Consider the following 15969-nt stretch of genomic DNA (forward strand, 5'->3'; position numbering starts at 1 on the left):
TGTGTGTGTGTGTGTGTGTGTGTGTGTGTGTGTGTGTGTGTGTGTGTTTGAAACCAATTGACCCACACAGCCAACTGTTTTCCCTGAGACACAGAGGAAGAGAGTTTACTAAAGGGCACACAATTAATTCAATTAATAATTGTCTCCTCACATTAAGTTATTTTAGTTACATTTTCACACACCTTTAATGATTTGTACTGTGTTTTGACAAACCTAATAAACTGGTGAACAGCTTTTCTCAGTGACTACGTCGATAGAGAGTTCAGCACTTCAACATGGCAATGGAACCAGTAGGTGCGTGATGCATGTACGTCATATATACTATACATTATTCGATTTGGCCAGCAAATTACATACTCAAATGAAGATTGTGAGGACCACCTGTTTCTAAAGCATTTAAAAGCGAATTGGCCTTCTTTCCCTCGACATGTAAATAGTGCTTTTATCAGAAAGTACAAAAACACTTCCTCTCACTTGAGTGTCAAACATTTTGAGCTGAGCTCATTCTGAGCTTGTTTTTTTTCTTCCAAGCATAATCAAGATTTTCTTTGACTTATTTCATGAGGGCAAGCACACAAACAAAGACTGGTTTGAGGTATTGAAGCTTTTACATGACGAATATTTTTTTCAAACCACCCGCTCAAACGGAATAATAACCCTCTCATCCTGTGGGACATGATTACGCCATTCTCCAACACTTTCTGTCAAGATATTTCTTCTTTTGTAATTGTTCCTGCCTGGTTTCTCTGACTCAACGTCTCTGGGCAGCTACTAGTGTCATTGGTGCAGGTGGCCAGCAGCATGGATCCTTTTCTCTCTGCTCGCAGACCCAAGGGATCTGGAGCTATTCTCTATTCTCCAAACTGCTTTGTAATTGCGGTGTTGTGACTTGCAGCCGTGGCTCCCCATTCTCGTGAACGCTATATCTCAGGAACACCCGGAAGGAATTTTTACAAATTTGGCACAAAAGTCCACCTGGACTGTAGGATGAACTGATCCGATTTTGGTGGTCAATGTCACTGTGACCTCACATCCGTCCCATTTTGCTGAACATGATATCTCAGGAACGCCTTGTGCAATTTTCTTCAAATTTGGCACAAAGAATTTGGTAGTGAAAGCTCACTGTGACATCACGAAATGCCTTTTTTTTGCTTTCTGAACTGTAAGGCCACAGTCACAAATTGAAGAAAGTTTTTGCCTGAAATGAAAGCCCCTTATTTGAACCACTGGTTAGCATAAGAGCAAACCTACCACAAAGCGCGTTCAACAGAGCCAGGTTTTTTCTTGCTTTAGCTGACCCGACAAAGTCCCAATCAGAGATAACGGGTACCTGTACTACCCTCTACTTTTTATCTGCTCTCTACTGAATGTACTGTACCTGTGGGAAATTACAGCACTGCCGTCTTACTTGGTTGTAATAAGATTGTCCTATTCCTGTCAATTCAAACTGTATCCCTTTCTGGTTATGAGTACTTGTACTGATTGCACTCCTATACATAAGCTAATTAGCTTTATCATACGAAATTTGAATAAAGTGTACGCATCCCAAAAACAGTGTTGTTGCCCAACCAGAAATCCTTGATCGTTATAAAACTACAGTACCTTCCTTTTTCTAAGCAGAGTGAACTGCAATAGTACAGAGAGTATGTTTGGTCATATTATTTTATTGTGTTTATTCAAAAAGGAGTATCCACTGCTTTTGCTGTCTTGAACCAAGCCTCCCAAACAACACTATTTGACTGAGTTGATAAAAATAACAACTGCTTATTCCAATTCAGATTTTTCCACACCTCACAGTTTCTTTCATGCGACACTTTCTCAGCTTATCCCTCACCCTGTTTTTCCAAGAACAGAAAAAACTAACATTTGCAAATATATTGGCTCTACAACCAGCTTCTGTTTTCCCACAGCACTGCCCTACTCCGTAAAGACTGCTCTATGCTCAGTCCTAAGCCCCCCTGCCCTTAAACACCCTCTTACTGCCGATGTCATCAATAATGTACGTAATGCTCGTAGCAACTGATGTAAATGGTTGGCGCAGCAAATAAACACGGATGAGTTTATAATTAAAATTGATTCAAGGCATTTATCAGGACACCTGTTCCGGTCATGTTTTCAACAGCTGCCGTCACAACGATCAACCACGGACACATCACACTGAGAGTACCAAGTTAACACGGTCACGGCAGTCTATGGCTCCAAGCTAATGTGTTGACTACCTCTGGACTGTTAAAAAATGTTTGTGTTTGTAGTGCCCATTTTAAAACTAAATAAACTTACAAATCAGAGTCTATACAGTATGTCATGGTATTTGACGTTCTGTGCATGACCAGCGATAACGTAGAAGAATGAGTGGCTTGTATGCTCGTAATGTCTGGCTGGTATATCGTTACACGCTAGGTTTCTCCACCAAATACATGTATCTTGCCACTAGATATTGGGCCACTTGATAATGTATTTTATCCACTCACTAACAGCACACCGATCTGGAAAATTGACTTGTTTAGGTTTCATCATTGGTAGTTAATGCCCTTTCATAGCTTGACATGCTATTGTACTACGCTGTATTTCCGTTGCCAAACTGCGTATGTAAACGCACATGTATGGCATACTTTTTCCAAACTTTAAAAAAGGTCTGCTGCACCTGTCACTGCTGGTGTTATGTCATGACGACTTTTTTTAGGGTTTTTAACAAGCTTCTCTTTTTGCAGTTGCTTACGCTGTTCCATCAACGGTGAGGGTGCGTAGCGTCTCCAAGTTACAGTCGGCTCCATCAAGGCAGATAAAACACGAGGTCATAGAAAGTAGATGGAGAGGCTGATATTGTATCCAAGACTAAACCAAGAGAGCGCTTGTGGTCAATCCTTTTCTCTCTCATTCCTTCTCCCTTGCTCTACTTTTCGTGCTCACTTTTTCTTCTCTCTTTCCGTCTCAAAAGTACTTTAAAAAATACACTGCGCTCTCGCTCTCTATGCATAATAAATGAGATGGTTTTCCCCAAGCAACTTGAAATTCAAGTTGTACCAAAACACGGATTGGAACAGAGAGGACAAAAGGCTTATGTAACTTGAAGGGAGAGTTGTTTATCAACCAACTGAGCGAGGCCTGGGAATAAAATCACCTGCTTCTTCCTCAACAAAAAAAGAATGCGGGGAGAGTAAATTACTCTTAAATTGCAGTCGGCTGCACATCAAACAGCACCAGAATGAGTTGAAACAGTGTTTCAGAGTTTGGGTGTGTGCCCACATATGCATGTTATGTTTGTGACACAAATGACACTAACCAAAAATCTGCGTTGCTACTAATGTGTGTCACACCTCAGCATCCACCGTGGGCTGGGCGTATTCTTTGTCCTCTCCCTACTCCTGCTTTTTACTGACTGTGAATTAAACTCTGCAGGGAGCGAGATTAAACACATCCTTGGGTGGCACAGTGAAATCTCTAATTTACATGTGATCTCAGTTCAATTTTTTTTTTATTTGTGTGTCACCTGAACATCACAACAGTTCCAAAATGTGTTAGTGTGTGTGTGTACTAGGAGTGTCCCAACTAAGACTCACATAGTCGAATCTGATTGGTTAAGCCTTGCCTCATAGTCGACTGATTGTCAAATCATGTTTTCTTTGCTCATTAATTCTGCTGTTTAAGCTAGAAAAATGGCAAAAACATGAAAAAAGATTGGCCTTGGTACATGTGACTATCTTTTAGCTGTGTTTCAGAACAATGGAGAACACTGTTTGTTTTGTGTTGAGGGTGTGCGTATGTGTGGTCCATCGTACTAAAACGAAGCCAAGGACATTAATAAACAGACTTGTATGAAGAAATGAACTGAATCCAACAGCACCAATTGACAGTGAACCAAAAATAATTTGCTGACATTCATTAACTTGAATTGTGACTCACTATTCTTTATCTCTGCTCTTTCTCTGACTGTTCTCTCTTGCTAGCTCACATGGTGTCACCGTAGGGTCTTCAGAGTTTCTGGGGTGTGGGAATCTCACCCTTTTCTCACACAAAGATTGATCCCATCTTTCAGGCTCCTTCTCACCAGTTACACTCCCTGCACTTTAGGATTTCAGTATCCAAAAAAGGCACTTGATCTCCTGCTGGTTTTTGATTTAACATGCACGTCTAAGGATCACAAGTCTTGAGGCATGCTGGTGGCTCTTTGAGACTATACTTAGGAACAGCGGTGCGTTGCGCTAAATGCTATTATCAGAATGCTAAAATGCTTACAAGGAGCATGCTAACATGCTGATGTTTAGCAGGTATAATGTGTACCATGTTCACCAGTTTAGCTTAGCGTGCTTGCGTGCTAATTAGTGTGAAACGCAAAGTACGGCTGAGGATGATGTGGATGTCATTATTTCGGATCAATTATGGCAATCAATGCATAGATATTTAACCACATAGATCACCAAAGCTAGTAGGATTAATCTGAGAACCAAGTGTTAATAAGTAAGTGACATATATGAATGCATATAAATGTAAATTGTATGTAAACGCACACAACATGCATTATGATCCGATAATATTTAATTTTGTTTTCATGCAGGCATTTGTCTTGCATCAACGAGTCCTTAAAAGCTTCACGGTTATAGACTGCTGCCGCTGCCAGCCCAGTCGAGGCCTAATGTGATGTTGGTTCTGAAATATTGTCAAAGGTGATATCGTAGGGCTTGAAATAAGGAGTTGCGTTCTGGTAAAAGGGGTGAAATGCTTTCATCCACTAGTATCAGAAGAATGGCTGACGTAATGATGCTCTCCGCCCTGCATGGAGACAAGAGGCAAAGACAGGGAGGGGAGGAAACAGTTGGTACTGCGAAGCAAAGAAATGTTGGCAAGCTTGAAGGAGAAAGTGACATGCATCATATAAAAGGGAAGAGGAACAGGAGTAGTGGGCAGGGCAAGAGGGAAACAGCTGCCCTCAGTCTAGTCCTGTTATGTAATAGCTCCAACAGTCTGTCAGTTTCTTGAACACCTTGCTTCTGAAGCACTGCTCTCTTTTTCCTTGTCGCCATCTTCACCTCTCTCTGCCAATCTACCTCAATCCAATCCTCTCCTCACCCTTTCCTCTCTCTCTCTCCTGGTACATGTATGCATATGAGCACATCTCTTTTCGGTAGGCTACCCAGTGTGCTGCCAGGCGGGGAGTAAAGATGAAGGGTAGTGGTGTGATCCGTAGTGAGTGATCTTGACGTTATGTAATGTTTGGTTCAGTGACCTCAGACACTGCAGAGATGCCGGATGAGAAGACGGGTGGAGATGGATGCGCGACACGAGAGGGCTCCCTCCCACCGGCAGCCATCAGTATTAATAAATGATGCTTCTCCACACGTCTTTGACATGGTTTATGTAATGCAGTCTTTTGCTCCTGGCAAGTGGCTTTAAGAAGACCTCGCTGTGCGGATCAGGGCTGGTGCCATTTCCACTTCAGTCCATTCATTTTAGCAGTCGGACACTACATATTCTTTGTTGCCACAACTAAAGTGCAAGTGCATTTCACCTAGTGATAAAAATTCAATTCCCCTCTATTGTAGTGAGGCGTAGTAGGCAGAAAATCTCAAACCCATAAAACCAATATCTGTACAAAATTCTGATATTGTTGCTGTGCGTCAACCATGTGGTAGTTACACAGAATATGTTATGTTGGGAAATTCTTGTAGGTCATCTAATGGGTGATTTTATGACGCTACAACAGAGGTTTATATTTTATTTATTTTCCCTTAAATAAGCACAAAATACAACTGCTGTATAGGGTAGTATGTGGTCTACTCCATCTATGTTATACATGTCGACAGAAGAAGTTCTTCATGATGAATTCACTCTACTCAAAATGTGAAAGGTGTACTCTGGTAGAATCTGAACTTACTCGTCCTGACACTGACACTCGGTCATCTTGCTCTCAGACCTGTCATGCTCTGTTGCTCTTGCATGCTGCTCTGACTGACTGAGTTCTTGAGTAAGGCAATGGAATTAGGAAACGACAACGTGTGGCACGACATACACTCGTGTTTTGGCTACACACACACACACACACGGCTGAGCCTGCTGCCATCTTTGGCATCCTCCTATGCTGCCTGTGTGACCCGCAATGCTATGGCTTGTGGATTCATCAAACCTTTACAGGGAGTCAATGCTCATCTTCACATTCTGCTGAATCAGCGTGAGTGGAGCAAATACAGTCAGTCATATGCACTTGCTCTCAACAGCATGCCCTGGTTTCTGCTGAAACAGCTGTGTGTGTGTGTGTGTTCAGGAAAGTATTCAGGTTAGATGTGTAGTCGCGGGTGGGGGTTGTGTTCTCGTTAGTACAAGCACATATGCATGTGTGTTTGTGTGCCTCTTTCTCCGACTGACTGATTGCCTTGATTAAGTTCAGCTGGTGATATTAGCAGTGTGTTATGTGTATGTGTTTAGCATTAGCAGCGCCACAGGAGTACTTCGACCAAGCTGAAACATAAGTTCTGTACCTTAACAAGCTCAGCGGGCTTTCCTTTGTATCTCTATTGTCTGTTTTCAAATTGAGTATATTCATGATGGATCAGATAATTAAAAGATGCGTTTGTATTAGTCTTGGTCCGTTATGGGGAAGCAACCTTCCTCTCCTGACACAGAGGGGACTGGTTGTTGTTGGCAGGAAGGTGGATGTTTTATTTTTTTAATTCTTCGTCTGCTACATTGTTCCCAGTATTGAAATATTGGTGTTCTCATGTGGTTTGATAAATTAGGATCAACCTTTGCCAACGTAAACAAATAAGACCCCTCTTCTCACAGCAGCAGATGCCCTCAGATGTCAGAATAATTCATCCACCATATGGGCAGACGAGATAATACCACAAGGATGGCTTTCACAAACATTTATCTGCGAAGGAACAGAGGGAATACAACTTCATAAATAAAGCTGTTAAAAGATACCGTAGGGCTTGGTGATATGGCCTAAAATGAATGAAAACTCTTATTTATTCACATCACATCCGATTTAATAAAGACAAAGGAAGTATTCACTGTCACTAAACTTTATTTATTATTTAATAAATAACCGTCTAGTAGCCAAGTGTATCAGACTTGTTTTTCACTCGCTGGTCTTACGCAATAGATAGACTTTCATTTTCGTCTATTCAGATGTCTGCACCGGATCTGTGTATGCTTGCTTCTCAGCTCCGTCTCACAGTCGTCTATTCAAGTCTATTTTTTTTACCACAATACCAGCGTAAACGTGAGGTTGATGCTCAGTAAAAAGGCATGGAATAACTGTCTCTGGCTGCAGATCGCTGGTGATGCAGTCAGCTGTGTGTGTAGCTCCGTTAGCTGATAGCCAAACAATAAAAGTGGGCAAACTGGCTCAGCTCTGTACATTAAATATGTGTATTGGGTGAAGGTAAATTATGACGTTATCACGGTGTGTTCAAATGTAATCTTGTAGTTTTTGGGAGAGAAACTTGAATATATACAGTTGTTTGAAGGAGATGTTAATATAAAATAGATATTGGAGAACAAATTAGTACATGTTTAACTTCTTAACACTAGTTTATGATATGTAAATAAAACTGCTAATTCCAATATTTTTTTTGCAATAAAATACAATCTTTTCTGTGTTTTTATGTCAACAACAACGATAGATGACTATAACAAAGTAAAAGGATTACATTTAGAACTTTTTCGATCCGTGAATGAAAACCGTGATACAAGACGAACCGTGGGTTTTATGATCCGTTGCCCCCCCCCCGACACACAATCCTAAAGGGAACATCGAACTGCAGAAGCCATTTGTCTGAACAGGAGCACAATCATTTATCCAAGAATACAGAGCGCTTAAAGCAGTAATTACTCTGTCTCTGGTTGAATTTTAATTACATGTATGCGTTGTGCCCAGTTTGTGCCCAGTATTGTCTTATATGCAGAAGTGTGGGTGGGTGGGTGGGTGTGTGTGCGTGCGTGTGCGTGCGTGTGTGTGTGCATTCTGTCAGGAGTCTTATCTTACACTCACACTAACACACTCCTTGGCTGCAGCACAATAACGGCTCCCCACCACCTGCTGTTGTGTTAAAACAGAGAGGCAGTATGCGACACAGTTTGATCACAGAATTGGTTCAGTGCTTTCATCTTTAAATATTATTTTACTTTTCATACATGACTATCAAGCCATGGCGACTCGGTTGCATGTTTTAGTTGTAACCAGCATGTTTCTTTAATGCACTGTAGAAAATACTTATATACTTAAATCATTTCCAAAGAACAGGATGTGTTTCATTAATTCCTATGTGTTGGGGACTACATTTAAATGTAACCAGGACATTGCTGCCATTACCTTGAACTGATATCGTCATGTGATATTGTTACATTCATCTGCTTGTTAAAGTAAAAGTTTGACATTTCGGAACTCGCTTTTTGAGAGTAAAAGCACAGAGGGGTGCTTTGATATGTTCATGTTTGTTTTATACTTGTGTGCAGTGAATGAAGTGTGTTCGTGGCCGTCTCCGGTTTGGACTATTCTCACATTTGGCCATTGAAGATGAGGCTACTGCCCTTAGCACAAAGACAGGAAACGGGGAAACAGCTAGCCTTGCTCTGTCCAAAGTAGAGCTGCAACTAACGATTAGTTTCATTGTTGATTAATCTGTTGATTATTTTCTTGATTAATCAATTAGTTATTTGGTCTATAAAATTTCAGAAAATGGTGGAAAATGTTGATCAGTGTTTCCAAAAGCCCAAGATGACGTCCTCAAATGTCTCGTTAAAAGATATTCAGTTTACTGTCATAAAGGAGTAAAGAATCAAGAATCTGGAATCAGAGAATTAATTAATCTATTATCAAAATAGCTGGCGATTAATTTAATAGTTGACATCTAATTGATTAATTGTTGCAGCTCTAGTCCAAATGAAGACTAAATCTGTCTACCAGCACCTACCACACGCTTAACATTCTTTTTGTAAAATCCATCCAAAAACTATTGTGTGAAAAGGACGATTCCGTATTTAACGGTGGGTTATGTCTGGGACCATTTCTGGGCTTGAGGCAGTAACAGTGAATTGTAGTTTTTACTCTCCAGTCTTTGTATCAGATTAAACATATGAAATATAACCAACCCCTGTTTCCATTCTTTGTGCTGAGCTAAGGTAACTGCTGGCTGTAGCTTCATATTTGACAGAAATGAAAACGGATGAGTTGCACAAAGAGATTGAAAGTAAGGAAGAAGTCGGGCCAACATCAGGATGATATTTTTCTTGGGTCAGCTCATCCAGACAGTCTCCCTCTGACAAACAAAATGAATAAAAATGTTAGCTCTCAACCACCAGTAATAACCAGAGTTAATGATACAGAGGACGGAGTGCTGAAAGTGACTGAACTGTATGTGGCTTTAACAGATGCAACATAATGAGGTACTTTTTGCAAAGTTTGGTGGCAGAGAGTGAAAAGAGGTGTTTACAAAAGGAAAGGTTGACATTAGGCAGGGACATAGAGGAACGGACATAGAGGAAGGGACATAGAGGAAGGGACATAGAGGAAGGGACATAGAGGAAGGGACATAGAGGAAGGGACATAGAGGAAGGGACATAGAGGAAGGGTGAGGATAAAATAGAAGGAAATAAAGAAAATTGAATGTGTAGATAAATCTAATGACAGGTGGAAGAGGAAAAAACGGTACCCGAGCCATCGATGAAGCATTTTTTCTCCCTGCTGTCAGCCCTTGTTCCTACCCGATGGCTCTACTTTCTTTAGGGAAGAATAGAAAGAGATAAAAAAGATTATTCATGGCTACTCTAAACTGAGCAAGGGCCACTTCTCCCTCCTAGTCATTAGAGCAAGATTTACAAAGACAACAATGAAAGCAGCCTCTCATTCATCAGCTGCAGCCATCAGGTAGACGGCCCACAGGGGCTCAATACAATGGAAGGTAGGAAGAACATCATCACAGCTGGCGTGTTTACACAATATGTCTGAGCCCTGAATGAGCCATGGGAAACATGAAAGATGGTGCCTAGTGTTAATGCGCTGTTGCTGGCCATCAGTGTGATCAGAGTGGCATTCAGAGGTCCCCTCGAGTGGTTACTCTGCCTTTAATGCTTTTCATCTATAGCAGGGAGATTCATGTGTGCTGTTCACACCACTTCTCATCTTTGTTTTTTGCCCAAACGGGGATCTCTGGAAATGCAATTATTGATTTGTACGACAACCTCATCCTTCTTCTTCTTTTAGCTGTCTGAAAGTCACGGACCTCCTCACTCTCGATCATAATGAATCGTATGAATACAGATGAAATATGCAACAAATGATGGCGTAATGCTGCGGTTAATTACAAAGTAATGTCAACTCATTACGGCGATTCATACGCCTTTGAATAACTAACTCCCTTTTGCAAACAAAGGGACAAAGATGGGTCTCAAATGTTTTGGATGAGTAGCTATGCAGTATACAGCAGTTTCATGTAATGTCCTTAGTATATCCCTGGTGTTTAGTTTCACCTTGTGACAGCTATTCTTGTCCGTCGATGCTGTTTACACAATATGTATTTTGCATGTGTATGATGTTCTAGGCCCTTGTCCATCTCTTCATACATATTATAATAATATTGCAGTTCAACAAAGATCTCTAGTAGTAGTAACACTAGATCTAAATGTTTAAAACTGCGTAGTTTAATTTCAACATCAACATGTTATCATTCTATAATAGATTTTGTGTTTACTCTCTTTTTATTTTGTTACGATTTCCCCCAACTCCTGAGTGAAATATCTGGCTCTTCAGCTGCTAAAAGCTCCACAATATCCACCAGCTAGTCACTACCGTTGATAATTCTCTGTGGGTTCAAACCCCTTTTACATACATACAATCATTGGATCCATTGGTGATAGTAATATTGATTAGAGCAGCTTTAAGTTGTCTCTCTTCTTCCTTATTGTTGTTTTGCATGCACAAATCATCCACTGCCACTGTGCTTTGTATGTGTGTCATGTGTTTGTGTGACTAAACACAGGCTCCTCCTGCCTGCGACTGTCATTGCAGCGGAAAAACTATGCCCGACTCCAACAGCTGTTCAGTCAGAAACGTACGGCCATCAACATTCCAGCTAGGAATACTCTGCCTCAGCCCTTTGCTTTTTCTCTCATGGTCGGCAGATGGAAAAATTTGGCATTGTGATAGAAGTTACACCCTGAGCTTGTTTACGGGTACACATTGGCTTTGCTGTTTTCCACCACACTATCCAATTTCTCTTCTCTCCATTCCTTGCTTTTTGTGGCTGGATATGGAGTCACAAGTCAACATCCCAGGCAGTCCTTGTCCTTTTTTTTCTTTCCCCAAGAGCTTAACACAGCTATCATTGGGTGTGTGTGTCTGTGTGTGTGTGTGTCTGTGTGTGTGTGTGTGTGTGTGTGTGTGTGTGTGTGTGTGTGGCAGTTGAGTCCTACATGACCCCTAGGCATTCCAGCAGAGTGGCATAAGTCGCCATCAAGGCCATATCTATTTCCCCCGGCCCGGAAATAGGCCCACAAGTAGTCGGAAATCTCCGTCCTGGAGCACTCTCGCTCTAATGCTTGTCGTTTTCCAAATGTACGGAAAATAGTTGCAGTGTGACGAACCAGCCAATCAAAGTGACATCGTCTTTGGGCCAAGTGGGTCATTCAGCAATGAGAGGAAGATGTGGGTGTTGACTAATGTGCCCCAAGGGGCCGTGGTATAGGGTCACCTCACTGGCTGCTGCTGCTGCTAGTGTTACTATTGTTGTCCTGATAGGTCCTGACCTGATATCTGACAGCTCATAATACCCCAGCTTTCTTCCCCTATGGCAACTATGCCAAGGTGTCAGGACCACTCAGTGAAAGCAGTAACCCTGGTGTTTTCCCTTCTGTGTTTATTTTTATGGCTGCTTTAAAACTATTCCGTTAAATCAGTTGTTCGTCTTCAAGCAAAGAGCATGTTGTTTCCATTCAAAGTTGCCTCATCAGAATTGAACTCCAGATGCATATAAGGACAGTTTGTTGCTAATATGTCGGCATGACCTCCTCCTGCCTTAAATGTCTCACTAGATTCAATAAAACAATTGATCTAACATCAAGGTTCCTCTGTTTGTTTGTCTCCTGTCTGTCTTTCAGTACCGGATTGGCCAGCTGTATATGATCAGTAAACACAGTCATGAACAAAGTGAGCGTGGGGAGGGGGTGGAGGTGGTCCAGAACGAGCCGTACGAGGACCCAGAGCACGGATCGGGCCAGTTCACCGAGAAACGAATCTACCTCAACAAGTGAGTGTCTTCCTCTTGCCATGTAACGTATGTTCAATATGAATAAAAAATATTTTATTTCACACTAATGATCCTCAGTATTCTATCACAGGTCAGCGTTCGTTAGGCAGCTGCTGATGAAGATATCAGGAGAGTCCTTGCAGACATAGATTTGCAATCCATAGATATGTTACGATGTGTTCATGTCAACATTTGTCTTATTCAAATAAATAGCTGAGTATGTGTCGTCACATATAGGACATGATTATTTCATCAACAGCAAATTGTAGGTATCATAAGGCTACTATGAAATTACTGTTGTGTTTCAGGCAAAAAGCAGAGGGGACAATCTGGTTAGGTTTTTTTTAGAGCGTGAAACTGATTATTTCATTTTCTTTTATGTAGATTGCGGTTGAATTCTCTGTGTGTCGTCTGAAGTGTGGTCTCCTCATTCTCATTTGTGAATTTGCTCTGAATGTAACCCCTCATCACACACCTGCATCAATGTTGCTGTGCAGCATTACAGCAGTAAACAAATAAGTGTGGACAGAATATAAAGGAGAGTTGGACTTTTTGTTGAGTACACTGATGAGACGAGTATAGGTGAAAGTCTGGTTCAGTACTTCAGTGATTTCCCTTATTGGATCCATAACGATTGCGAAGGATGAGAGATAAACAAACAGAATGGATGGAAGAATGTTAAAGCTCTTGAATCAGGTACACCTACAGTCTGATACAGTGCTGCCATAGCGTCTATCTTTACGAAGCTGCGCCGTTTTTGGTGACATTGTCGGGAGTATTTATAGCTGAGATCATGCCTGGTGGTGTGTTAACAGGACTATCGCACTGTTAATGGGCCCTTCAGTGCTCTTGCCCCGTTCACGGCATTCATATATAGTTTTATAATGTTATAAAGGTCTACAAAGATGTAATGACAGGTAAGAGTAAGTCCACATTCATCAGAATCAAATACTGTTGTCACAGACAACTGGGTCACTCATTCCCAAAAGTAAGACAATGAGACAGAGATGAAAAGAGAGCCACATGGAGAGATCCAACGTGAGAGGCAGAGAGGGGAAGGTTTCGTGGTCAGGAGTGACAAGTAAGTGGGCCTTTGGGAAATGTGAAGTGTCATTGACAAACTCAGAGGACGGGAAGATTTAGTGTCGTGTGTGTGTGTGTGTGTGTGTGTGTGTGTGTGTGTGTGTGTGTGTGTGTGTGTGTGTGTGTGTGTGTGTGTGCGCGGGCGCGCGTGCGTGGGCAGAGGGAGATAAGGTCAGTTTAAGTGATGGATAATTTGAGCAGTCACTGTTGGACGCCGCGCCTGCCTCTCTCCACCCACAGACCACCTGTTACCACGATATAGCTGCAGTCTATGCGCGTGTGTGTGTGTGTGTATGTGTGTGGCTTGTAGTTAAGGCAGTGTGAGGACATGTGACCAGTCTGGTGTGTCTGCACACTCCCCTGGCTGTTTGACAGTCCATTGGAGAGAGACCAGAGGGAAGCGTCCGTCTCCTCCCGATGGTCCGTACGGACTCCGTATAATTTCCACATTCAATTATAGCTGCTAGACACAAAATAAGGACGAGGGTGATAATGTAGGAGCAAAAATAATCAAAGGCTGGTGTAAAAGAGAATTATCCTGAAAGTGGAATTTAGTATAGCTGAATTTTGGCGTTGTGTCCAATCATGGTGCTATTTACCTCGCTTGATTGGCTGAAAATCAGCAGCAATCTGAACCAACTGTGATTTGGAGTGCAGTGATGTTTCTGATTGGACCCAATAATGAGACAGGCTGCACTCAATTTTCATTCTTGCTACTCTGGACGTACTGTTCAATTGTTAAAGGTATCGCTGTCCCAGAAATCTGGTCTTTTCACCTGTGAAATCGTGCATTTCTTTCAAAATGTTCCCTCCAGCTTAGCAATGTTTGGCCCCTGTTGTTTCTCTTCCTCAGCAATCGTTTGCATTTTGCTTGGACGCCCAATAAAGTGCCGTCTACTCGGCTGCAATTGTCCGCACTTAGAATCAATTTGGGCTGAGTAATAGCTAGTTTTGTGTACTTTCCGCCCTCCATGTCCCTCTCTCTATCTATCACAGGTCGGGCTCCGGTGAAACTCCACTGCAGGGTGGAGCGTCTAATCAGTGTAATTAACTTCCCCAGGGGCCATCCTGGCTGCTTTGTATGGCCTCCGTGGCTCCAAACAGCTGGATGCTTGTCATTGCTTTTTCTGGGTGAAAGGAATAGAGTGGAGACACCTTCAGAGAGGGCTACTTTTACTGTACAGCAAGTTGTTTGTACCATCAGTCCTCTAACTTTTTAAGTTTACAGTTTACAAATACACCCGCTCTTTCTCTGTGTTTCAGCAAGCTGCCCAGCTGGGCCAGAGCAGTGGTCCCTAAAATCTTCTATGTCACAGAGAAGGCTTGGAACTATTACCCCTACACTGTCACAGGTAAAGCTTTAACTACACATCCTTGTGCAACAATTATCTCAAATGTGCTAAATTTGTCCCACCATTATTACCTAAAGGACACTATATTATACACAAATATTAGCATTGGTTTAAAAAACCCTGTCTCTTTAAAGAAAGATCTCTTCAACAATTTACACACAAATACATTTCCATTTTCTGCAGCCCTCTACAATCATGGCTCCGTTCACCTGCTGGCAGCCATTATATGGGATCATTTGGAGGGCAAAGAGATATAGAAGCAATATTCTATAATATTCAGAATCCACAATGAGCAGAGGGCAGGGAAGGAGGGGAGACGGAGGTCATTTGGGAGAGTGGAAGTGATGGAGAGAGGACAGGCAGGTTTAACTGAAAGATCAATGGTCAAACGGAAGGCTAAACATGAACACAAGCTTAACAAAAAATACTGACAGGTAATACACTATCATCAGCCTGTGGAAATCACATTGCCTTGTGGTTATGTTGAACTTTCACTAACTGGAAGCACTGCAGCATGCAAAACAACATGGTAGCAGCTGCACAGGGAAGTGCAGCGCTCCTGTGTGTGCAGTATGTCCATAATACTTTTATGAGACTGTTTCATAAACACTATCGCTGAGACTGAAGTGCTATTGCTGAGGCTTAATGGTCCTTTGTCCATTTTGAACTAAATTGTTTTTTTCTTATCTCTCTCATACTGTTTCATTCCTCTGTTCTCTTCCACCTGTCTGCACCCTCATCACACTCCTCCCATTTCTGCCCATTACACTGATGGCCTCTGCTGGGAATATGGTCAGAGTACACGGTGAGTACTCTCAATGTGTCTGCACCCATGCACAAAATGACACATGCAAAAAAAAACACTTTGATCCAAAAGCTGACATGTTAATCTTTGTGGTGTAGAGAGCTAATCGGGAAAGTGGTTACAATTCCTGAATGCTGCAGGAATTCATGGTTCTTTGAATCGTGACATAGAAATGTCTTGCAACGCCATCTGTCACACTGCTCACACCTGTAGTGCATGCAGGGTATATATACACTGTAGTCTATTAGGATACAACGTCTTGCAATATGCTCCAATATTACGTTAGCAGGTTCCCGTCTTTTAATCATTTTCCTTTCCTGGAAATGTTTCAGACTGTTCAGCCTTTTGACATTTGAATGAGGGCACGTGTTCACCTTGCTGTGTGCTTGAATGCAATTCAATACCGTGCATACTGATTCAACTTTATGAGAATGAAGTGCATAAATAAATGCTTTTTGTGGTGTGTGTGTGTGTGTGTGTGTGTGTG

The 15969-nt window shown here is 41.9% G+C and overlaps 1 protein-coding gene across 1 annotated transcript in view; it reads left to right on the forward strand.

Moving 5' to 3' along the window:
* pitpnc1a (phosphatidylinositol transfer protein cytoplasmic 1a) overlaps positions 1-15969 on the forward strand; it is a 35404-nt gene that overhangs the window by 10038 nt on the left and 9397 nt on the right. The window contains exons 2-4 of the mRNA XM_031872146.1: positions 12094-12242; positions 14589-14677; positions 15475-15482. Of these exons, the coding sequence (XP_031728006.1) occupies positions 12094-12242; positions 14589-14677; positions 15475-15482 (246 nt within the window). The remainder of the gene's footprint in view (positions 1-12093; positions 12243-14588; positions 14678-15474; positions 15483-15969) is intronic.

This window comes from Anarrhichthys ocellatus, unplaced genomic scaffold, assembly GCF_004355925.1.
Source record: "Anarrhichthys ocellatus isolate YVR2014 unplaced genomic scaffold, GSC_Weel_1.0 scaffold62, whole genome shotgun sequence".
NCBI classification, from domain to species: domain Eukaryota; kingdom Metazoa; phylum Chordata; class Actinopteri; order Perciformes; family Anarhichadidae; genus Anarrhichthys; species Anarrhichthys ocellatus.